This window comes from Nicotiana sylvestris, chromosome 2 (genome assembly GCF_000393655.2).
Source record: "Nicotiana sylvestris chromosome 2, ASM39365v2, whole genome shotgun sequence".
Taxonomy (NCBI): Eukaryota; Viridiplantae; Streptophyta; class Magnoliopsida; order Solanales; family Solanaceae; genus Nicotiana; species Nicotiana sylvestris.
The window spans coordinates 140,415,795-140,440,555 of NC_091058.1; the positions used below are offsets into that span (position 1 = coordinate 140,415,795).

General features: G+C 41.2%; 2 protein-coding genes across 2 annotated transcripts; both read right to left on the minus strand.

The window, feature by feature from the left end:
* Positions 1-931: 931 nt before the first annotated feature.
* Positions 932-1,762, minus strand: LOC138885687 (uncharacterized mitochondrial protein AtMg00810-like). Its single transcript, XM_070166663.1, has 3 exons — positions 1,753-1,762; positions 1,503-1,699; positions 932-1,357 (listed from the first exon to the last, which is right to left on the minus strand). Exons 1-3 carry the CDS (start codon positions 1,760-1,762, stop codon positions 932-934), a joined length of 633 nt encoding a protein of 210 aa, XP_070022764.1.
* Positions 1,763-3,263: 1,501 nt separating this feature from the next.
* Positions 3,264-5,364, minus strand: LOC104240141 (uncharacterized). Its single transcript, XM_009794920.2, has 3 exons — positions 5,048-5,364; positions 3,958-4,941; positions 3,264-3,616 (listed from the first exon to the last, which is right to left on the minus strand). The coding sequence occupies exons 2-3, from the start codon at positions 4,458-4,460 to the stop codon at positions 3,535-3,537; spliced, it is 585 nt and encodes a 194-aa protein (XP_009793222.1). The 5' UTR covers positions 4,461-4,941; positions 5,048-5,364; the 3' UTR covers positions 3,264-3,534.
* Positions 5,365-24,761: the final 19,397 nt, after the last annotated feature.

A 24,761-nucleotide genomic window follows, 5' to 3' on the forward strand; every position in this document is an offset into this window, starting at 1 on the left:
GTGGAGCACTCCACCAACGTTCCACAACTGCAAACAACACGTTGGGACACACATCTTTTTGTTTACATATGTTGTCCAACACTTGTATGGGTGCACAACGATATTTTTGTATTTCTGTACTGCAGTTCGCCCCTTGTACTAATCCTTAATATATATATAATATATATATATATGCATCTTTGATAGACAAACAAAAGGTACTGGGATGGGAAAAGGTTAAATATACCCTTCTATTATGCGAAAAGGATTAGGTTTACCCTCTGTTATACTTTCGGTACAAAAATACCCCTAACATTAGCTAAATAGTTTAAATATAGCCTTTCTTTATTAGAATTGTCCAAGGTGGAGACCGTATCCCATGTGGCGCTACTATTTTGATGAGGTGGACACCACGTGGCATGCCACCTCACCAAATATTAGAATCAGCCATGGAAACACAGAAGAGAGATACGCAGAGAAGCAATTTGGGAATTTTCACTGCTGCATTGCCTTAACAAAAAATGATGATGTACAGGCTGTATATACTCCACTAACCGACTAAGCAACCTAACTTCCTAGAATAATAATGAGATACTCTAACTTTGTGTTAATTAGAAATTGACCCCAAATACTAACTAAGTATGCCATACTTCAATACTCCCTCTCAAGCTGGAGAGTGAAGTATATTTAACACACCCAGATTGCTTAGATGCTACCAAGATACCAACCCCTTGGTAAGCAAGTCAGCCAACTAGTCCTTGGTATGCACATACTTGGTCTCCAAAACACCTTGAGTTATCTTCTCTTGAATGAAATGACAATCAATTTCAATATGCTTGGTGCGTTCATGGAAGATAGAATTGGAAGCAATTTGCATGGCTGCTTTGTTATCACAGTATAGAGTAACAAGTTGGAGTACAGAAACACCTAGTTCTGCAAATAAGCCCATTAACTAAGTGATTTCAACAACAGCAGTGGTCATACTCCTGTATTCAGCTTTTGCACTGCTTCTGGAGACTATGTGTTGTTTCTTAAACTTCCATGAGATTAAGGTATCTCTAAGCTTCACCAAATAGCCACTGATAGACCTTCTAGTGACAGGAAAATCTCCCCAGTCCGAGTCACAAAAAGCAACTAGAGAATGCACAAGTGACCTCTTAAGGTGAACCCCAAGTCTAGGAGCATTCTTGAGATATCTGACCACTCGAAGGGATGCATCTATATGAGACCTCTTAGGTGCATGCATGAATTTACTGAGACTCTGAACAGCATAACATATTTCTGGCCTGGTAACTGTAAGATACAGAAGCTTCTGAATGAGCTTCTGATAACTGGTTATGTCCACTAAAGGATCTTCAGTGGACGAATAGCCTGCTACCTTATCAAACTCAATTGTGGTCAGTTTTTGATTAATTACAAGAGGGGTAACTACTGGTTTAGCTCCACTAAGCCCTAGTTATGATAATCAACTCTAGAGTGTACTTCCTTTGATTGAGAAGGATCACATGTTTAGATCTTAATACCTCAATACCAATGAAGTATCCCAATTCACCTAAATCCTTGACTTTAAATTGTTGATGCAAGGAATGTTTGGCTTCATAGATTAACTCGATGCTACTCCCAGTTATCAATAAATCATCAACATAAATCAGTATCACAACAATGTGCTGATCAACTTTCTTAGTGAATAGAGAATAGTCAAATCTACTCTGTTTGAAGCCTGCATTTAGCAAGGCTTGAGTAAGCTTCAAGTTCCACTGTCTGGAGGCTTACTTGAGTCCATGTAAGGATTTCAAAAGTCTGTAGACTTTCCTCTGCTCCCCCTATCTCTAAAACCCCTATGGTAAATCCATGTATACCTCTTTTGAGAGATCTTCTTGTAAGAAAGCATTGAAGACATCCATCTGGTGCAATTCCTAGTCCTTAGAGGCTGCAAATGCAATGACTGATCTGACAACTGGTGAAAAAGTTTTATTATAATCCAATCCTTCTTGTTGGTTGTATCCTTTAGCTACTAATCGAGCCTTAAACCTCTCTATCTCACCACTGACTTTATATTTGATCTTGTAGACCCACTTGGAGCCTATACAATTCTTCCCAGGAGGCAAGTCAGCTATTTCCCATGTTTTGTTATCTTCTAAAGCCTAGATTTCTTGCCTCATGACCTCTATCCACTTAGGATCTTTCACTGCTTCTCTGAAGTTGTGTGGCTCCCTTAAGGCTGAAAAAACTAAAATATAGTCTTTTTACTTCTGTGACATATGGTCATATGAGAGGAAGTGAGAGATAGGGCAAACACAATGTGATGATGTTGAATTGGTGGTCACATAATCTTGTAATCATATAGGAGGATTTTTGGTTCTGGTAGACTTCCTAGTTGTTGTAATAGAGCTGGACTCTTCTGGTATATTGGATTGATTGTCAGGTGTATTAGGACATGGAGACTCCACCTCAGTTGGATCAGATACTTGATCAATAGAGGAGTCTACCACTGGATCACCATGTACTACTTGGTCTTCCACCAGACGTGTAGCTTCATCACTAATTTGAATGCTTGGTTCTTCTATCCTTGCTGTTGTTACTGGATTTGCAGGCTCATGTTGAGGAGCCAAAAAATCTGTAGAATGATCCACTACTGATGGAACAGGAACCTTATCTGTCTTGGCAAAGGGGAATTCATTTTCCTAAAACACAACATCCTTGCTAACAAAAAAAGTATGAGTGGCCAAATCATATAATCTGTATCTTTTCTGAGTTGTGGAGTAGCCTATAAGCACTGCATGTCTTGCTCTTGCTGCAAATTTATCCTCTTTCAACATATTTGTGGCATAGCATAAGAAATCAAACACTCTCAAGTGAGTGAGTGATGGTTTCCTACCATATAACAATTCAAAAGAACTTTTACCATTCAGAATTCTGGAAGGTAATATGTCCAGTATGTAAATTGTAGCTTGTACACACTCACCCCAAAATCTACTAGGAATAGATACCTGAAACTTTAAGGCCCTTGCAATATCTAAGATATGCCAATGTTTTCTCTCCACTATGTCATTTTATTATGGTGTATACACACAACTGCTTTGGTAAATGACACCATGTGCATGCAAATAGTCATTTCACTGACAGTTGAAAATTCAGTCTCATTGTCTGTTCGAATCACTTTAACTGTGGTATCAAACTGAATTTGCACCATGCAAAGGAATTGATTTAAGAAAACAATAGTCTCACTTTTTAATTGCATTAAAAAAAAATCCAAGTTGCTCTAGAGAAATCGTCCACAACAGTGAGAAAATAGTATTTATTATCATGAGTAGTAGTCCTATATGGTCCCCATACATCCATATGCACTAACTTAAAAGGCTTAGTACTTCTACTCTCACTATTAGGAAAGCTTAGTCTAGTCTATTTGCCTGAGGTCAAATAATACATTTATTATGAGCTGCATTATCTACTCTATGGTGCAAGAAGGAAATATGCTGCATCACTAGAATAGAACGGTGCCCTAGTCATTTATGCCACAAACTACTAGATTCTGCACTTGTTTTTCCTGCTGCATTAGCCTGAGCCACCAGCTGTTTGGCACCTTTTTCCTTTCAGCAGATACAAGCCATCATTCTCTCTACCAATCTCCTTCACCCTGCAATTGTAAAGATCCCGAAATATACATAATTCAGGTAGAAAAATGGAAGCACAACACAAATCCCTAGTTAGTTTTGAAACTGACATCAGGTTAAACTTAAAATTAGGGACATCGAGCACATTTTCCAGCTTGTTATCTCCTAGCAACCAAGCACTACCAATGTGAATGATATCAATGCTATCTCCATTAGGCAGCTTAACTTTATTGTTACCAAAATTATCAATATTTTTCACATCACTCAACATATCCAATGTAGAAGTTACATGATGTGTAGCCCTAGAGTCTACTATCCAATTTAATGTATGCACAGTTGATGAAAGAGAGACAATTGTACCTACCATATATGCCTGAGTCTGTGTCTAGGTTCATTTTTACTGAGCAAATTCAGAATTTGCTGGTACTGTACTTCAGTAAAGAAGTAGTCTCCACTCCTGGTGTATGAGGTTACTGGTGTGTTCATATTAGTAGATCCTGCATCATTGTTAGATGCTGTGATAATGCCTCTTCCCTGACCATTTCTTGGCTGATATCCACCTATTTTGTTCTTGTAGTCATCTAGATGACCAATTAGCTTGTAACAATTCTCCTTAGCGTGTCCTCTCATGTGACAATGCTCACATTGCAAAGGCTGCTTCTTCCAACGATATGGTTGACCTCTTCCAACCTGTAATGCCAAAGGATCTACCTTGTTCATCCCAGTGTTGTTATTGATGGCCCATTGACTTCTATCCTGTATTATTATAGCATAGGCTTGATTAAGTGTTGGCTCAGTTGTCTTCATAAGGATCTGCCTCCGTGCCTGATCATAAGTGTCACTAAGCCCATTCAAAAATTGCATCATCCTCTGTTGCTGAAGATGCACAACATGTTCCTTTGACTTAGAACAACCACAGTTAGGAAATGGAACCAAACCATCATGCTCTACCCATAGTTCTTTCAATTTGGTAAAATACACGGCCACAATATCACCTCCTTGTGAAAATTTTGAGATTTCAAGATATAATTGAAAGATTCTCACTCGATTTACCTTAGCAAGCGCTCCATAAGATCTTCCCACACGACACGAGCATCAGATGCATAAATGATTCTACTGATTAATTCTTTCAAAACTAAGTTCATAATCCAGGAATGAACAATCGCATTGCATGTTTCCCACTCCTCATGGAGTGCCTCTTTAAACGATGCCTTATTAAAGTTCCTGTTACAAACCCTAACCTGCGTTTACCTGTCAGTGCGAGTCGTATCAATCTACTCCACAGGCTGTAGTTTTCAGAATCAATGAGTCGAATAGGAATCAATACCAAACCAGGTGTGTCAGAAGGCTGCAAATACAAGGGATGAGTGTGATCTTCTCTTCTCTTCCGCCATTGGAGGTCGATTGAAGAAGCTCAAAAAAAATAGTGCTGAGATTGATCAAGAGATACTTACAAATTGCCTAGCTGTGCGAGTGAAATCAAATGAAGCTCCTGCAATTTTGCTCTCTCATGACTCTGATACCATGTTAAAATCAGCCATGGAAACACAGAAGAAGAGCTACACAGAGAAGTAGTTTGAAAATTTTCACTGTTGCATTGCCTTAACAGAAAATGATAATGTACAGGTTGTATATACTCCACTAACCGAATAAATAACCTAAATTCCTAGAATAATAATGAGATACTCTAACTTTGTATTAATTACAAATTGACCCCTAATACTAATAACTAAGTATGCCATACTTCAATACCAACCTCAACCCATTTTACCCCTTCCCTCCACTTCTTCCGCCACTAGCACCTCCTCCACCCCACCACCACCACCACCACCACTGTTACCAATAACAACACAATGGCCACCATATATTCTAATTTTTACCAGTTTCTGAGCGAAAAGTTTTGTGGTCTTATGTACAATATTGATACTGACATCCTATCCAATATTCATTGAAAGGATCTTTATTTTTTGAATCTTGGAAATGATTCTTAGAGTGACTTTTGGAAAGGAAGTAACATAATGTAAATTTTTTTCTTTTCGTTGTATCATCTTATATCTGTTCTTTTTTCATTTTAAAATAGCTAACTTTCTATGAAATTTGAAGTATTACGGATAGTAGTTTGTTCAAGAATATCAAAAAAAAAGTTCTCAAACATTTTCCTACATTCGGCTTCCAACTTCTTACAGTTTTCCGTATATGGTATTATTTCCTTCTCAAAAAATTTCCTAAGAAAAAACTTTCGACGAAAAAAATGTACACTCATGCGCTCTCACAAAGATCCCTATGTTGAAACGTCTACATGAATTTGTCTATAAAATGGTGGTAGTGGATGGGGAAGAGGTGCTAGCTAGTGGTGGAAGAAGAAGTGGAGGAAAGGGGTAAAATGAGTTGGGGTTGGTGAGTTGGCATACCACGTGGTGTCCACATCATCAAAATATGGCAGTGCCGCATGGGATAAGGTCTTCACCTGGAACAATCCTAACGGAGGAAGGGTATATTTAAACCATTTAGCTAACGTCAGGGCTATTTTTGTACCGAAAATATAATGGAGGCCAAATCAGATCATTTTCGCATAGTAGAAGAGTATATTTGACCAGGGATTTTAAGGATTCACTGGGACAAGTTTCATATTCCTTTATCCCTGTTAAGACTAGTTTTTCAATGTGAAATTTGAATAGCAAGCTGAGATGTCAAAAGTACTACGGAAAGCCACTCATATCTATTATCATACAAAACGCTGCCTCACATCACCTTGATTAAAATGCATATCCCTTGTCTCAGTATTTTACACCAAATAGTGGAAGTACTTATATTTTTTAAAATTTTACTTTTCAATATAATTGATTCTTCTTTAATTATTACCAGTCCTGGTGTTGGAGGAGCTATGGTAAATTAGTGTTCTTTGAGCATGTTTAATTTCACGATATTAATTGCACCAAAATAAGGTTGCTCGCACCGATCTGTGTTGTTGAAAATGATCGAGTACTATGGGCACTTAATAACTATGATATTCAATTCGTCTGCAAATAACTAGCTAATTCATTGGATCTTTATGAAGGTAATGTTACATGGAGATGCTTTAGACCCCACGGATCGGACTTGTCATATATACTCTCGTTAATTGCAAAGATAGTACAATGAAATTTTGCTTTACTAGGATATTTTTGTTTGAAATGTCCAAATAATTGGAATGTGCCTTTATTAGTCTCGTCACTCACTAGTTATTAGCATACCAAGGCACATCCATTCTCCAATAAAACAAAGAGAAGAAAGGGACACTCGATCATATCTATCATCGTTTAGGACAAAATTAATTATTTCCAAACGCTAGCTAATCCACTTGCATTTTGTTGAGACCCCACAAGTCCAAATCTTTGAGATTTTGCCTAGATCTTATGATGGCTTCACTTCACTGCAGTAAGTTTTTAATCTGGCAGCTGCAAACAAGAGGCATTGCTGAGATGATCACCTAGGTATAACACCTGCAGGGTCGCCGGTTCGAGTCACCTAAGGAACAATAACTTCGACAAAGAGGGATCAAAGAGTAATTAAAGTCGAAACAAAATTAAAGGAATCTGCTGATCTGCACAAATAGTTGACTGGATGGTCCCCGGCCCAACAGCTGAAGGTAGTCTTTGTATCTTGGAGTATATATTTCGATCTAATGGCTTCTAAAAAGTTGTCGTATAGATATCTAATAGAATGGTAGCCTACTCACCTATAGTAGTATTGCTGCTTTACTTTTATGCTTTTTAAGATATCGATCCTAATGTTGTTCATCAAGCACGCATGGAAACTTCTTTGCTGGTTGTCTAGCTACATTGACATCTTAATCTTTGTAAGAAGCTTGATGCGCATTGAAAACTTCCCCTTTACTTCTGCTGAGAAAAATGGAAACAAACGAATTGCGTATGCTTTAGTACATTTCTTTCTCTACAAAATACCATAAACCTCTTAATGTAGAAAATATTATTACAGTTGAAAAGATAATCTACGTGGTATGCCCATTGAAAACATCAGTTTACTTCATACACAATTAAAATATTTTTTTTTACTCTGTATACCTGTTTTATAAATTTAATTTACCATGTATACATACTATAGTCTAAAATATAATACCGTGTATTCCAAATTAGAATATTCTGATATATTTGGTTTGGATATTATATTCCAAATTAAAAAGTTATCATATGATTGGTTTGGATACTATCACTATACGTATAACGCTTCACCTACACAGATACCTACATATGTAATTTCTACGAGCCTGGAACCAAAATGTGGTTCTTTTGGACTCAAAGAACCAAAATGCATAAGGAAAAAAACTGGTGACCATTTTATATATAACGCCCTTTTAAAGGGCGCTATACCTTAACGGTTGTTTGCCCACTTAAGTATAGATTACCGCGCTATACATATTATGTGGGCCCACCAATAGTTCTTCTGTGCTTAAATGACATAACAATAATTCAACTGGGTATAGCGCACTTATTTAAAGCGCTATAACTCAAAAAATACTACCCCTGATTGATTTTCGCTTATTTAAAGACGTTAAGGATTTTGTAAAAATCAATTCATAAATATTCTCAAGTCTTGTGAAATATATTAAGTTGTATTGCATTTTGTCATAATGTCTGAAGAGCAAGAATTAGGGTTTCATTATATTGGGGAGGTGAGGTTGTGATGGCGAATAACTCAGTAAGCTATAGTTTTTCTCCACAGTGTCATGTTAAGTTGCCACTTATAATGGAGTAATAGATTGGTATCGTTGTTATGTAATAAAATGAGTGTGAGCAAATATTCGGTGAATATTAAAGTAACTTGAAGATATCCATATTTTGTGACTCCGTAAGAGGTTGCTTGTTATGCTAAGTTTAACATTGAAGACGATAAAACTTCGAGAGATTTTTGAGGACTCCGGATGAATACCGGGTGTCACACCTCCTTTTTGCGCGCCCGCCCCGAAGGATAAATGCGCGAGGGGAGTTTTTCCAATTTTAAGTGACAATATTCGAAATGGGATTATTTATTTAATTCAGAGTCGCCACTTGGGAAAGGTTTGGTTTTTTGGTGTCCCAAGTCACCGGTTTATCTTGAATCCCAAATCGAGGAAATTTTCGACTTTTCCAAATGAAGTCTGCGAACCAGAAATTCTAAGTAAGGAATTCTGTTGACCCGAGGGAAGGTGTTAGGCACCCTCGAATCCCGTGGTTCTAGCACGGTCGCTTAAATTGTTATAATGGCTAAATATCCGATTTAATACATGTTGTGACCTATGTGCTTTTATTAAGTTTCCCTCGCTTTTATTATTATCAATTATTTTACAGAATTGCAACGTCGTGAAAATGCGTCTCGAACCACGTCACAATCAATGCACCCGTGATTGTCGACACATTTGGACTTCATTGAGATTTGGAGTTGGGTCACATCAATGTGCACCCGAACTTAAGAATGTGATTTAATTAAGCCGCGCCAACAGAGTATAACGTGTTATTATCTTTGTAGAGGGCCATGAAATTTATTAAATGACCCATCTTGAATTCTAGATAATTATCAAGGTTATTTATTGAGGGCCCCGCAATTTGCATTTTTATTTGGCGAGGCTCGTCTCATTATTTTAGAAGGGTATCCTAAAGCGACTACATTTCTGTTACGTTTGTCCCTAAAACTAAGAGAAAAGGAATATGCTAATTTAACTATATGCTTTTGCCTAATCCGGATTCTTATCAATTTCTGATTAACTGTTTACAAGGCGGAGGGATGTCATGAATTGTGAAATATACTTCAATCGGGCAAAAGAAATTACGTTTGAGATTGACCCAATGTTATACTTGCGTCCTAACGTTCCTTGAATTGAATTTAACTAGACTTATTGAAGCTGAATTTAAGGGAATTAACCACTATATCTCGTTACCTGCAGAGGTGTGAATGCGCTTCTATATGCTGCCAGGCGAGTTATGATAAGAGAAAAACTAAAATGAACAAGGGACATTTGTGTAAGGTGGAAATATTTTATTCTATGCATGTCATTCAGTTGACGGGAATCCAGTCAAAAATCTATGCTAATTCTCCATGCCTTCTATGTATTGTATCATTACATTTTGTACTAGTAAACAACTATAAACTAAGATGCAAGAGGCTAAACTTGATTGATTATTATCTAACTAATCTTTCATTACTGAATCACACTAATCAATTTATACAGCTGAAGTCAGTATATCACAAGCAATACAAAACAGATATCTAAATCTTCTTCAAGAACTCCTTTCATTTCATGCTTTTGAATTGCTACAGTTAACACCAAAGTTGGATTTGAAATGTGTACCTGGAAAACACTGAAAATGCAAAGGAGAAGAAGAAAAAGATGGGGAAATCAGCAGCAGCAAGAAACAGAACTAGCAGTTAGCAGCAGGGCAGAAATGCAGCAGCAACAGTAAGCAGAATAGCAGCAGCAATCAGCACAGCACAACAGAAAGGATTCTATTGCGAAGTGGAACTAGAGTTGAAGAAGAGAAAACCAAATGAAACAGCACACAGTGTGATGGCAACAATACTCCAGACAATCCAATTCCGGGATATACCAAATGCAACAAACACTAACAACAATCTCGATTGAAATTTAGAAGAAAGCACTACTGCCTAACGTATTGACAATAGATGAGCTTCAGACAAACAAGACCAAGTTTCTGATTTCCTAATCTGTTTTATCTCTTTCTTGCTCTCTTTATATTTCTGTCTACTCTCTCTTTTCCTTTTCTATCCTCACAGTGTATCTATTTTCCTCTTCAGCTCTCTTTTCCCCAGAAAATCCTCACTGTGTGTGTTTTTTTTTTCTTTTACAGCCCTCAAGGTCCAGTCTGTATCCTCCCCTTCTTCTGTATATCTCCCCCCCTTTTATAAACCTCAAAACTATCTTTTTTAACAGCCTTTTTTCAGAATACCCCAGTCCCTCCCATGTGCATTTCCATTTCAGATTCCCATTAGTTATTTAAGTATTAACAAAATCCCCCCATGATATTCCCTGACAGTCTTACTCTTTTAAGTGAGGTTTAATATTTCTTAAACTAAAGTAGAGCATGGGCAGCAGGGGTGTGTTTTGACAGCACATGCTGTCAAACTATTTTTAATTCAAAAGGGGCCTTTGTGCAGGAACCAGGCTGTGCACAATGCACATGTTGTGCACAAGTGCACATGCCCTCAATTCAGATTGCAGCTTAACAATCTATCCTTTTATTTTCAGATTCAAATACAACTATAAATGACCCTACTTGATTCTTACTTTGATTCAAACAAAGTTGCAGCAGGCAAAAATGTTCAATCGTTAACATTCGAACTACTGAAATTAATTGACGACATTTGTCGACTCGACTATATTAGTTATAACATACACAATCGTAGCCAAAAATCAAACATTTAAACAGTATTGATACATGGTTCGCATTATACTGACTAAACAGGAATACACTCGAGGAGTCAATTAATCGGTCCAAATTCGAAAATCAGCTACTTGCACGAACAAATACACAATGCCTTATCAGAATAGGAGGGGGGGAATTTAGACAAACAAACAGAGGTTCAGGCGAAGTAGTTGAAGCACAGTTGATAGAGGTCAAGGACATAAACAGCAAACGAATAAACCCTTACAACAAATCAAACAAACCAAAACAACTAAGAAAAGAAAGAAAACTCACCTTAAACTGCAAAAAGATCGAAACCTTAACTCGGACTTGGCCAAACCTTTCCTAAGGCTGAACGGACTTTAAACGAAGTGTTTCTCAGACGAGAAACACTTGGATTAAAGTCCATTAGACCTTAACCTCTTTGGTTCGAACGGATATGGACCAGTGACGAAGAATCCACAAATTCCAAAAACTCAGATCTGGGATTCATGCTTCCCTGATCAGATTCGGACCAAACCAAGTATGGTTCGGTCACGAGGGGGGTCTGGGGAGTATCTGGTACAAAACTGGGGTTGGTTGGGTCAGATCGAGTTTTGACTCGAATCTTCGAATGAAGATTCGAGGACCTGGGGGGTGATTCGAAACATGGGGTTGGTAGATTTGGGTTCAGGATGGCCTGGGGGTCCTATGGTGTTCAAGGGAAGGTCACCGGCATCCATGCCGCCGGCTTTCATGGCGGAAGTATGCAGAGGCGGCTAGGGTTTTAGGGCTGTTCGTTTGGGGAGACGAAGCAGCCGGGGTATTGGATAGGGGGGGTAGGGTAGTGTTATGCACTTATATAGTTAGTGGGCAAGTGGATCCTGGCCGTTGGATGAGACGAGATGAAGGGCCAGGATCCTTCGGCTAACAGGGAACGACGTCGTTCCAAGGGTGAAGGGTTAGGGTCGGTCCGGGTGAGACGGGTCGGGTTTATTGGTGGGTTATGGGGATTGATCTTGGACCGTTGGATCGGCTTGGTTTAAACGGTTGTGATGGGTTGGCATCGAAACGACGTAGCTTTGGTGTTAAACTACGTCGTTTCATGGCCTGGGGGTGGGCTGTTTGGACTGGTGGCTTGGGCTGTCCGTTTGGGCTGAGTTTGTTGGGCCAATTTTAACAAATTGGCCCAAGTCCGGAAGGGGTCTTTCCTTTCCCTTTTTTTCTTTATTTTTATTATTTTTTATTTCTTTTTCTTATTTATTTTAAAACAAAACTAAGCCAAAAATCAAATTAAAATTAAATACACACTCAAATACAATTATTTGCACACATACTAAAATATTTCAAAACAGGTAAGGTCAAACCAAATAAAATCACGGACGAAAATGCCTAATCACGATTTTCTATTTAACGACCGGATTACGGTTTGAATTATGCAGGACACATATTTTTTGAATTTTATTTTAATAAAGTAAATAAATAAAAAATGGGCCAAAATCACAAATAAATCCACAAGGTGCCGCACAGAAATCCGAAATTGTACAGCGGGGCCAATTATATATTTTTATTTCTTTTTGGAGCAATTGTCGTGTGAAACAAAAATCACGTGCTCACAGCTGCCCCTCTTTGTTCGGAAACACGAAGGGTTTTCGTGCAAAGATCAAGTGAGCGTGTATGAGCGATTTTTGCCTATAGACCACTCCGTATGAAGCATTTTTTTTTTGTTTTTTGAAAGATCTGACCGAATCTTGCTTCAAAGATTTCCTACATATCCTGGGCTAAACAGGAATCAGGTCAATGTAGTTCGAGAAGTTTTGGTAGCTGGGGCTACCATGGGACTGCAATGCTTGCCGCTACTGCTGCTGCTGTTGTCACTGCTACGTCACTGACCGCCTTATTACAACCAAGCGAAAATTGGAAACTGAACTAACTACTTTTATGCATGTCAACTGCTAGTTACAAGATTCCTATCTATGATTCTTTTACGACTTGATCTTGGGTCTTAGCTGATTCTGCTTGTAGACTCTGATCTGAATCTTGATGCTTGCGAGTTGCGGCGACTTGTTTTTTAATCTCCGGGATACCGAATAAAATGTGACTGGCAGAGGTCAGGACCTTAGTCAAATGTTGGAGTCGATCTGCTTCCCCTTTACTCTGATATCTCGGGATATCTCTTTTTGTCTTTTTCTTCTTTGATTCCGAACTGGGATTTATCTCGTGGGTCATTTCGATCCATGTGGCTCGAGGTCAGACCTGCGGGAGAAAAGAAACAAACAAACGAAATTTTCTGCCCCAGTTTCACTAGGAAAATTTCGTTACTTATTCAACAGGAAGTTCATAAAATTGATGAAAGAGGATATGCGTGCTCAGTTCAGGGTTGGAGCCCTAATATCGACTAGCTGGGGAAAGGTTCAGTGTAGGGTTTAAAACCCTTACGCCGAACAAAGGAAGAATTCAGTTTAGGGTTTAAAACCCTAATGCTGCCTAAAAGAAAAAAGTTCAGTTTAGGGTTTAAAACCCTAACGCTGACTAAAAGGAAAATTCAGTTTTAGGGTTTAAAACCCTAATGCTGATTGGCTGGAAAAGCTCAGTTTAGAGTTTAGAACTCTAATGCTGGCTGAAAGGAAAAAGTTCAGTTTAGGGTTTAAAAACCCTAATGCTGACTGAAAGGAAAAAGTTCAGTTTAGGGTTTAAAACCCTAATGCTGACTAAAAGGACAAAGTTCAGTTTAGGGTTTAAAACCCTAATGCTGACATGAAAGGAAAAAGTTCAGTTTAGGGTTTAAAACCCTAATGCTGACTAAAGGAAAAAGTTCAGTTTAGGGTTTAAAACCCTAATGCTGACTAAAGGAAAATTCAGTTTAGGGTTTAAAACCCTAATGCTGATTGGCTGGAAAAAGTTCAGTTTAGGGTTTAAAACCCTAATGCTGGCTAAAAGAAAATTCAGTTTAGGGTTTAAAACCCTAATGCTGACTAGAGGAAAATTCAGTTTAGGGTTTAAAACCCTAATGCTGATTGCATGGAAGAGCTCAGTTTAGAGTTTAAAACTCTAATGCTGGCTAAAGGAACATTCAGTTTAGGGTTTAAAACCCTAATGCTGATTGCATTGGAAAAGCTCAGTTTAGAGTTTAAAACTCTAATGCTGGCTAAAAGGAAAAAGTTCAGTTTAGGGTTTAAAACCCTAATGCTGGCTAAAAGAAAATTCAGTTTAGGGTTTAAAACCCTAATGCTGACTAGAGGAAAATTCAGTTTAGGGTTTAAAACCCTAATGCTGATTGCATGGAAGAGCTCAGTTTAGAGTTTAAAACTCTAATGCTGGCTAAAGGAAAATTCAGTTTAGGGTTTAAAACCCTAATGCTGATTGCATGGAAGAGCTCAGTTTAGAGTTTAAAACTCTAATGCTGGCTAAAGGAAAATTCAGTTTAGGGTTTAAAACCCTAATGCTGACTAGAGGAAAATTCAGTTTAGGGTTTAAAACCCTAATGCTGATTGCATGGAAGAGCTCAGTTTAGAGTTTAAAACTCTAATGCTGGCTAAAGGAAAATTCAGTTTAGGGTTTAAAACCCTAATGCTGATTGCATGGAAGAGCTCAGTTTAGAGTTTAAAACTCTAATACTGGCTAAAGGAAAGTTCAGTTTAGGGTTTAAAACCCTAATGCTGACTAAAGGAAAATTCAGTTTAGGGTTTAAAACCCTAATGCTGACTAGAGGAAAATTCAGTTTAGGGTTTAAAACCCTAATGCTGATTGCATGGAAGAGCTCAGTTTAGAGTTTAAAACTCTAATGCTGGCTAAAGGAAAATTCAGTTTAGGGTTTAAAACCCTAATGCTGATTGCATGGAAGAGCTCAGTTTAGAGTTTAAAACTCTAATGCTGGCTAAAGGAAAATTCAGTTTAGGGTTTAAAACCCTAATGCTGATTGCATTGGAAAAGCTCAGTTTAGAGTTTAAAACTCTAATGCTGGCTAAAAGGAAAAAGTTCAGTTTAGGGTTTAAAACCCTAATGCTGATTGCATTGGAAAAGCTCAGTTTAGAGTTTAAAACTCTAATGCTGGCTAAAAGGAAAAAGTTCAGTTTAGGGTTTAAAACCCTAATGCTGACTGGCTGGGGATAAAGCTCGAGAATACTACACGATCTATTTTTGAGTTTTCTTGTTTTAGATAAAAGGGAGTTTCGTGGAAGCTTACCTTTCGAGTGAATTCCTTATTGCCAAAATGTTTCTTGTACCTTCCTCTTTGGGCGACACCTGCTTCTTGCACGGTTGTCTTGGATTATACCTGTTTCAACTTTTCAGATAAAGAACAATTGTTAGTTCGGAAATGACGGTCGGTTCGGTGACCTTGATCGTTCCCAATTGCTTTGTTGTATCTCTATTTCTGTTGCGAAGTCGCGCCATTGATTTGATTCGAATGGCGAAACCTTTAGACCGCTCAGGCTTGTATTTCCAGATTCGATGATTTGCCTCGTAAGGCTCTTTTTCTTTTCTCTTTTTTTTTGTGTCCCGTTTTGCTTGGAGGTTCTCAACGGGGATTTTATTGGAGGTATTTTGTGGGGATTTGTACAAAAGGGAAGCTTTGTGGGGAATATTTACAAAGTGGATTCTTTGTGGGGAATTTTGTACAATGGGCATGCTGGGGATTTATTTCAAAGTGGGATTTCTAGGATTTGTTGGGGTAAGCTTGTTGGGGATGTCTACAAAAGGACCCGCTGGGATGTGCTGGGGAGATTCCATTTTCTGGGATGTGCTGGGATTTCTAGGATTTTTTTTTTTTTTTTTTTTTCTTATAATTTTATAATTTGGGGAGATTCTGTGGGAGATTGTACAAGACTCTGTTGGGATTTGTACAGGGGGAGACTCTGTGGGGATTTGTCCGAAGGTGGACTTGCTGGGGAAGATTTCAAGATTTCTCTCTTTTCCTTTTCTCCGGAACACCATCAAACGTCATGATTCATCATGCTTGGGTAATCATATCAACGAGATGAGGTGCTTTCCTTCATGAGACGGGATTCCGTGCAAACAAACCATGCCACCTACCCTTTCCGGTGTGTCCTGAACTCGGGGTTAAAATGCAAAAGGGATTCGAAAAGAAACAAAGCAGGGGAAAACAAATCAGAAAAGAAATACCCTTTTCGGGGAGAGAAAGACTTATCTGAGGAAGATAACGCTGGCTTTAAATGACATGACATGCCTTTTGGACTGGACGTCTGACCTTCTAAGAGCTTGCGTTTTCCTGAACCAGAAACGGACCTGTGATTCCAAACTGGTGGCACTCTGCCGAGACTTTCTTGGGGTGGCGTCATCCTTTTCGGCCGACAGCGCCCTTTGCGGGTTTTCGCTGGCTGACCTCTCTCATTTCTCTTCCTGTCGTCGCTTGATAGCACTCTTTGCGAGTTTTTACTAAACAAGCTCTCTCATTTTGGTTTCTCTTCTCCCGTCGCCTCGTGGTGCCCGAAGGTTTTCACCGCCGAGACTCTCTCATTTTATTTCTCTCAACTCAGGGTGTGCTGGTTTCCTTTTGTGATGCTTATTGGTTTCCCACCATCTTTGGTAATTGATTTGAAGGCTTGTACCTGGTGAAGAGAGGTAGCTGATACTAAACTTCTCAAGTGTCTGACATGCCCCGGTTTTCCATTTCAGGGTGAATGGGATTTTGTTGTTGGTGTGACTGAACCTCAGGGAGAGGCTGCCTACGTATCCTTTCGGAATCAAGTCAAACGTAGTTCAGGCCTCAATCAATGTTTTTTTTTTTTTTTTTTTTTTTTTTTTTAGAATATAACGGCTCAAAAGGTGGTAGCGAGAATTGGGTAGTGTTTGGGGAGTAGTGGGGAATAAACACCTTCGCCCTTTTCAACGTGTCAGGACCACTTGGAGTATGATCTAGACGTAGTACCTCTTGACTGCATCTGCATTCACCGCTGTGTCAGGGTCATTTCCTTCGATATCACCTAAATACAATGCTCCTCTTGGCAATATTTTCCTTACGATGTATGGGCCTTTCCAATTTGGGGCAAACTTTCCTTTTGCTTCTTCATGATGCGGCAGAATACGCCTCAGTACCAATTGTCCTACTTCGAAATTCCGAGGTCGGACTTTCTTGTTGTAAGCACGGGCCATCCTTCGTTGGTATAACTGTCCGTGACAAACTGCAGCCATCCGCTTTTCATCAATCAACGTCAATTGCTCCAGTCGAGTCTTAACCCACTCGCTGTCCTCGATTTCTGCTTCGACAATGATTCGAAGTGAAGGAATCTCTACCTCTGCCGGTATTACGGCCTCGGTTCCATAAACCAAAAGATAAGGAGTCGCTCCCACCGATGTGCGCACCGTAGTGCGATACCCCAATAACGCAAAAGGTAACTGCTCATGCCACTGTCGGGAACTTTGTATTGTTTTCCTCAAAATCTTCTTGATGTTTTTATTTGCAGCTTCTACAGCACCATTGGCTTTTGGCCGATAAGGAGTGGAATTCCTGTGTGTTATCTTGAATTGCTCGCACACATCTCCCATCAAGTGACTGTTCAAGTTTGCTGCATTATCTGTAATGATAGTCGCAGGAATACCGAAGCGACAGATAAGATTTGAGTGTACAAAATCCACTACAGCTTTCTTGGTGACCGACTTGAGAGTGACAGCCTCTACCCACTTTGTGAAGTAATCGATGGCAACCAGTATAAACCTATGTCCATTCGAGGCCTTTGGTTCAATTGGTCCAATGACGTCCATGCCCCAAGCGACAAATGGCCAAGGTGCGGACATGGGATGCAGTTCCGTGGGAGGTGCATGAATCAAATTACCGTGCACTTGACACTGATGACACTTCCGGACAAAGCTAAAGCAATCCTTTTCCATGGTCATCCAGTAATAACCTGCTCTAAGGATCTTCTTCGCTAAGACATACCCGTTCATGTGAGGTCCACACACACCTGCGTGTACTTCGTGCATGATCTTTCTCGCTTCCTCGATATCGACACATCTTAAGAGATTGAGGTCCGGAGTCCTCTTATATAACAATTCACTGCTCAAAAAGAAACCGCTTGCATGTCGCCTAATGGTCCTCTTTTGATCTCCAGTTGCATGCTCGGGGTATTCTTGTGTCTTCAAGAATTTCTTGATGTCATGGTACCAAGGCTGCGTACTTGATCCCGCCTCGATTACACTGCAGTAACCGTGTCTTTCCTTGATTTGGATTTCCAAAGGATCGACGTGGGCGTCGCCCGGGTAGGGTAGCATAGAAGCTAAAGTAGCAAGTGCATCTGCCAGTTCATTGTGACACCTCGGGATATACCTGAATTCTATTGAGGTAAAGCGCTTGCTGAGGTCCTCCACATGTTGTCGGTATGGGATAAGTTTGACATCCCGAGTTTCCCATTCGCCTTGAACTTGCCGGATGATCAGGTCAGAATCTCCCATAATCAGTAAGTCTTTGACATCCTGATCGATTGCCATATGTATGCCCATAATGCAGGCTTCATATTCAGCTGTATTATTTGTGCAGAAGAAACGAAGTCTAGCTGTGGCGGGATAATGCTGACCGGCAGGTGAGATCAAAATTGCCCCAATCCCTATACCCTTGGTGTTCACGGCTCCGTCAAAGAACATCTTCCAAACATGAGCTTCCTCTGAGATTACTTCTACGGTGTTTACCTCTTCATCTGGAAAGTAGGTATCCAATGGCTGGTATTCCTCATCGACCGGGTTTTCGGCCAAATGATCTGCTAACGCCTGGGCTTTCATTGCCGTGCGAGTGACATAAACTATGTCGAATTCCGTAAGCAAGATTTGCCATTTAGCCAGTCTCCCAGTAGGCATTGGTTTCTGAAATATATATTTCAAGGGATCCAACCTGCTTATGAGGAATGTAGTGTGGGCTTGGAGATAATGCCTCAGCTTTTGAGCAACCCATGTGAGAGCGCAGCATGTCTTCTCCAACAGAGTGTATTTGGCCTCGTAGCTGGTGAATTTCTTGCTCAGGTAGTAGATCGCCTGTTCCCTTTTCCCGGTCACATCGTGTTGCCCCAGGACGCAGCCAAAGGAGTTCTCCAAGACTGTCAGATACAAGAAAAGTGGCCTCCCTGGTTCGGGAGGGACCAAGACTGGGGGATTCGAAAGGTACTCTTTGACTTTATCAAAGGCTTCTTGACACTCCGTTGTCCACTTAATCGCCGCATCTTTTCTTAACAACTTGAATATGGGCTCACACGTGCTTGTCAGCTGGGCAATAAACCGACTGATGTAGTTCAGCCTGCCCAAAAGACTCATCACGTCTTTCTTCGTTCTTGGGGGAGGTAGATCTTTGATAGATTTTATCTTAGTCGGATCTAGCTCGATACCTCTCCTGCTTACGATGAAACCCAAAAGTTTACCTGACGGAACTCCGAAAGCGCATTTGGCTGGATTTAGCTTCAAGTCATACTTCCTTAGCCTCTCGAAGAATTTCCTCAAGTCTTGGATGTGGTTATCCTGCGTCCTGGACTTGACTATAACATCGTCCACGTACACCTCTATTTCCTGATGCATCATGTCATGGAAAATGGCGGTCATGGCCCTCATGTAAGTAGCCCCAGCATTCTTTAAACCAAATGGCATGACCCGATAACAGTAGGTGCCCCAAGGCGTGGTGAAGGCAGTTTTCTCGGCATCCTCTTCATCCATCAATACCTGATGATACCCAGCGTAACAATCTACGAAAGACTGTATCTCGTGCTTGGCGCAATTATCAACGAGGATGTGGATGTTGGGCAGCGGGAAATTATCTTTAGGACTTGCTCTGTTCAGATCTCGGTAATCTACACATACTCGAGTTTTCCCGTCCTTTTTCGGTACTGGAACCACATTCGCCAACCATGTTGTATATTGGACTACCCGGATCACTCCTGTTTTCAGTTGCTTGGTGATCTCCTCTTTAATTTTGTCACTGACCTCGGTTTTGAACTTTCGTTGCTTTTGTTGAACCGGAGGACAATCAGGATGAATCGGCAATTTGTGAACCACTAGATCGACACCTAGTCCCGGCATGTCATCATATGACCAAGCAAACACGTCTTTAAATTCAAGAAGAAGTTGAATTATCGCCTCTCGCGTTTTCTTGTCCGTGTGAATGCTTATCTTGGTCTCCCGGATTTCTTCCGGGGTTCCTAAATTTACCGGTTCAGTGTCATTCAGATTTGGCTTAGGTTTATTCTCGAAATATTCCAACTCTCGGTTTATCTCCCTAAAAGCCTCTTCCGCATCATATTCTGGTTCTGGATTCATTAATTCGCAGTTAAATAGCTCATTGTGATCCGGGCGTGAAGTCCGCAAGCATGTCATATTTAAAGCCGCATTATTAGGACTGAAAAGGAAGATAAGAGGAAAAGTAATAAAATCAGAACGAGAGAAAGAATAGGAAAGCAATGATGATTTTTTTTTTTTTTTTTTATTTTCTTTTGAAAATTGGAAGACAACAACGTTTACAATTAGGAATTCGGAATAACAAATGAAAAGAAGAAAACGTTCAAGTTATGTCCCGGAGATAACTTGTGATACAGGAAAGGTGGCAGGACAGGTCTACCCGGACTTCCGTCTAGTTGGGAATGGCGTGATCTCCCAGTTTTGGAGCTTGGCGTTTGGCCCCATGTATATCATCTCAGCAGTGCTCGTGCCTTCGCCTGGTTGAACCATGTGGACCTCGTAGAGCATTTCCCTCATTGCCCCACATATTTCCTCGATTTCCTCAACTGTGAAGACCTCATCTTCTTCTTCTTCAGTGTACCCTGGCCTGACAAAAGTCGCATGTAAATCCGGCAGTGGTTGAGGCAACTTCCAGCCCTCATTTCTCCTTTTCTTTGCCCATTTTTCGTCTGCTGGAGTAGGTTTGAAACCTAGTCCAAAAGGTTTCTTGACGACTGGTAAAGTAATGGGTTCCGTCGTTCCCTGAAGATTTCGTCCAAGCCCCTTCCCTGGCCTAAATCCGTGTCGGATCATTTCTTTGGCCACCATAACCGAAGCGTTAGACAAGAAAGGCTGGGGGCAAGGTACTCCCTCTTCGTGCTGCTCTGCCAATACCACCTCGAAAGCTTGATAGACCGTATGCTCACTCCCTTCTCTTGGTTCAAGATACGGGATAGATGGGTCCCGATAAATGGCATGTTCATCTTCTCCATGGACCACGATCTCTTGGTCTTCATACTCGAACTTCACCATCTGGTGAAGAGTAGAAGGCACGGCTCCTGCCGCATGGATCCAAGGCCTGCCAAGGAGGAAATTGTAAGATGTGTCCATGTCGATCACTTGGAAAGTGACTCGAGATTCGACTGGTCCTATGACCAGCAACAGGTCTATTTCTCCCATGGTGTCTCTCTTGATACCATCGAAAGCTCTCACGCAGACGTTGTTGGGTCGGATTCTTCCGGTCTCAATTTCCATTCTTTGCAGCGTGGAGAGCGGGCAGATGTCAACACCTGATCCCCCATCCAGCATCACCCGCTTGACATAGTAGTCCTCACATTTGACTGTTAAATGCAATGCCTTGTTGTGTGCTGCTCCTTCCGGGGGTAGATCGTTCTTGCTGAAGGAGATTTGGTTGACGGCGAAGAATCTTTCTGTCATCCGCTCTAGTTGCTCCACCGAGGTTTCGACCGGTACGTATGCTTCATTCAGGGTTTTCAGCAGGATCTTTTGATGCTCGGTTGACTTCATTAATAGTGACAGCATGGACACTTGCTCAGGGTGCTTGCGCAGCTGGTCTATCACTTCATAATCCGGCATCTTCATCTGCTTGAAGAACACTTCCGCTTCTTCAACACTCACAGGCTCCTTTGGAGGGAAGCGCCTTTGTGTGGCGTTGTTCAGTTCTTGGGTATTTGAGTACCCTCCAACGAAAGTATTTTCTGGAAGTTCTTCCATGACCTCCTTACCTTTATATGTTACCAAAGTCTTTTGATAATTCCACGGCACTGTGGACGGGTTGGTCATTGGCTTTTGTGGCACGCGTCCGATAACCACTGGCTCATTCAGCCGAGGTGGTTGAATCGTCCCCCGGACCACATAGGCCCCTTTTGGCACATACATAGGTTTTGTCTTTTTGATCCCGAAGTTCTGCGTCTTCTTGGCTTGACCTCGTGGTATGTAAAGAACTCCACCCTTTGCTGGTACTACTTTCTTCTCCACCTTCTTTTCGGGCTTGCTTCCTGCAGCCTTGGCCTCCTCCCCCCTTTCTGATTTCTGGTCTGTTTCAGGCCTCCTCGCTGTGTCGACAATGGCAATTATGGCTTTCAAGGCAGGGTCGAACTCTTTGTCTTCACAAATCATGCCGATCAGCGGCCCATTATTGTGAGCGGGCAATGGATTGTTAGTTACATTTGGGATCTCTTCGTCCCTTAGCACTATCTTCCCCTGCTCTATCAAATTTTCGACCACTCTTTTCAATGACCAGCAGTCGTTTGTATCATGCCCCTCGGCCCCTGAATGATAGGCGCATCTGACTCCGGCTTTGTAAGAAGGAGATGTCGGGTTTTGCCTTGTTTGAGGGATGGGTTGTAGGAAACCCAACTGAACCAACTTTGGGAACAAAGTCGAGTATGGCTCACCGATGGGCGTGAAAGTCCGCCGTCGAGGTGGCTCTTGGGGGCGGTAGTTATTTTGCGGGGGTTGTGGGTTATAGTGGTTGCGGTAAGGAGGCTGATTTCTGGGAGGTGGAGCTGGGCCTCGGTTGGCTTGTTGTGGTGAATGGTTATAAGGTTGGGCATTCATGACCATATAAGGTTGATGAGCATATGCCGCATTTGAGTGGGGGTAGTAGTGTTGTGAGGCCCTTTCCGGAAAATGGGGCCTGTGATGACGATACTCCCTTGCTTCAGAGGCTGCCATAGCCGTTTCTTCCTTCTTCTTCCCCCTTGTCGTCCCTCCAGACCCGCTTTGGATGGCCTGAGAGGTTGCCCTTAGGGCTGCTTGACTCAGAATCCGACCCGTTTTCAGCCCATTCTCTACCATTTCTCCTATCTTGATTGCTTCCGCGAATGGCTTACCCATGGCCGACATCATGTTTTGGAAATAGTCAGACTCTTGAGCCTGGAGAAAGGTAGTGACCATTTCCACTTCATCCATGGGAGGCTTTACTCTCGACGCCTGTTCACGCCACTTAATAGCATACTCTCTAAAACTTTCCGAAGGCTTCTTCTTCAAATTCGACAGAGAGTTTCGGTCTGGCGCAATGTCGATGTTATACTGGAATTGTTTTACAAAATCTCTGGCGAGATCATCCCATATATGCCATCGGGACATTTCCTGATCCATATACCATTCCGAAGCTATCCCTACTAAGCTTTCCCCAAAATATGCCATTAGCAGTTCTTCCTTTCCGCCGGCTCCCCGCAATTGGTTGCAGTATTTTTTAAGATGTGCAATGGGGTCACCGTGCCCATCGTATTTCTCGAACTTGGGGGTCTTGAAACCCGTCGGCAGGTGCACGTGAGGGAACATGCACAGGTCGGCGTAAGAGACGCTCTTTTGCCCGCTCAAACCTTGCATATTCTTCAAACTTTGTTCAAGGCTTCTCATTCTCTTAGCAATCTCATTTTGTTCTGCAATCCTGGGGTTCTGATCCTGTCCCGGTGCGAGTTCGCACTGAGGCGGTAGAGGATTATTGTTGGTAGCGAACCTGGTTGGTTCCATTGAGAACGATGGTGCTTGGAATGTAAAAGAGGATGAGTCAAAGCTTGGCTTGTATGTGGCAGGCTGTGCCGTAGCTGGGCAAGGCGATGCAGTAAAGATATTCATGCTTGCATCGGTGGCCGACATTCGGGGATGAGGCTCAGAAGGTGATCCGGCGGAGAAAACGGAGTTGGCTGGGTACCCGAATGGGGTAGCAGGGTAATTTATGGGGACATTAGAAGTCCCACCTGACCTGGAGAATAATTCAGGGAATCCGGGGACGACACTTGGCGGCTCTTTCCCATTGTTCCAATCATCCAGCATTTCCAACATGCGGAGCCGCAGGATTCTATTTTCTTCTGCAGTTGCGGATTCAGGCGTGAGGACGGCTGAGATTGAGCTCTCCTCAGAGACGGGGACTGTTTGCAATGGAATTTCCGAAGACATTTCCACACTTCCTTTTGACCTGGTGAAGTAGGTGTGAGTACTGTTTCTGGTCCTAACAATAGGTAGTTGAACACCTCTCCTTGACCTCGTGAAGTATGAGTGCGAGGCCAGACTTTCACCAAACCAACCGTCTTTTCAAAAACCCTGGAAACATGCTCAATGACAAGCGCACGGTTAATTTGCAGCAAATAACAGATAGTTAATCTCACGTTGGGCATGATGCACCTATACAGTTAAGTGGATTACTATATGTCTGCTACGAGAGCACGCGTCATTCCGGTATTTTCCTCTTATTTTTTCTTTTTTTTTCTTTTATTTTATTTTCATTTATTTTTCTTTTATATTTTTTTTTGTAGCAAAATAAAATGCGATCGGATCCGATGAGGATTGCCTACGTATCACGATACTCACGTGAATCAGATCATTACGTAGTTCGAAAACACGAATGAACGTGAAAGAAGCAAAATCTTTATTATTGAAGCAGTCTATTACAAACTACATTTTGCAAAAGAAAAAGCAAACTTTGGAAATAAACCTAGACTCAAAAATAGACTAAAAATCACCCTGATGACAAAACAGGCAGAAGATGCTAAGATACAGATTTGACCTATGAATGCATTATGGTTTTAAAAATTGGTTTCCGCGGGGCGTCGTTCGGCCTCGCCGCGGTCCTAGGCGTGAGATCCCTCTCAAGTTGCTCTAGCTCGTGCATAGT

Bases quoted from the DNA above. Each gene is read 5' to 3' on its own strand.
- LOC138885687 (XM_070166663.1), bottom strand. The intron at 1,358-1,502 runs GTATTAAGATCT...GAGTTTGATAAG, and splicing joins GATACTTCATTGGTATTGAG to GTAGCAGGCTATTCGTCCAC.
- LOC104240141 (XM_009794920.2), bottom strand. From the start codon at position 4,460: ATGATGCAATTTTTGAATGGGCTTAGTGACACTTATGATCAGGCACGG. The intron at 3,617-3,957 runs GTAGGTACAATT...TTACAATTGCAG, and splicing joins CACAGACTCAGGCATATATG to GGTGAAGGAGATTGGTAGAG.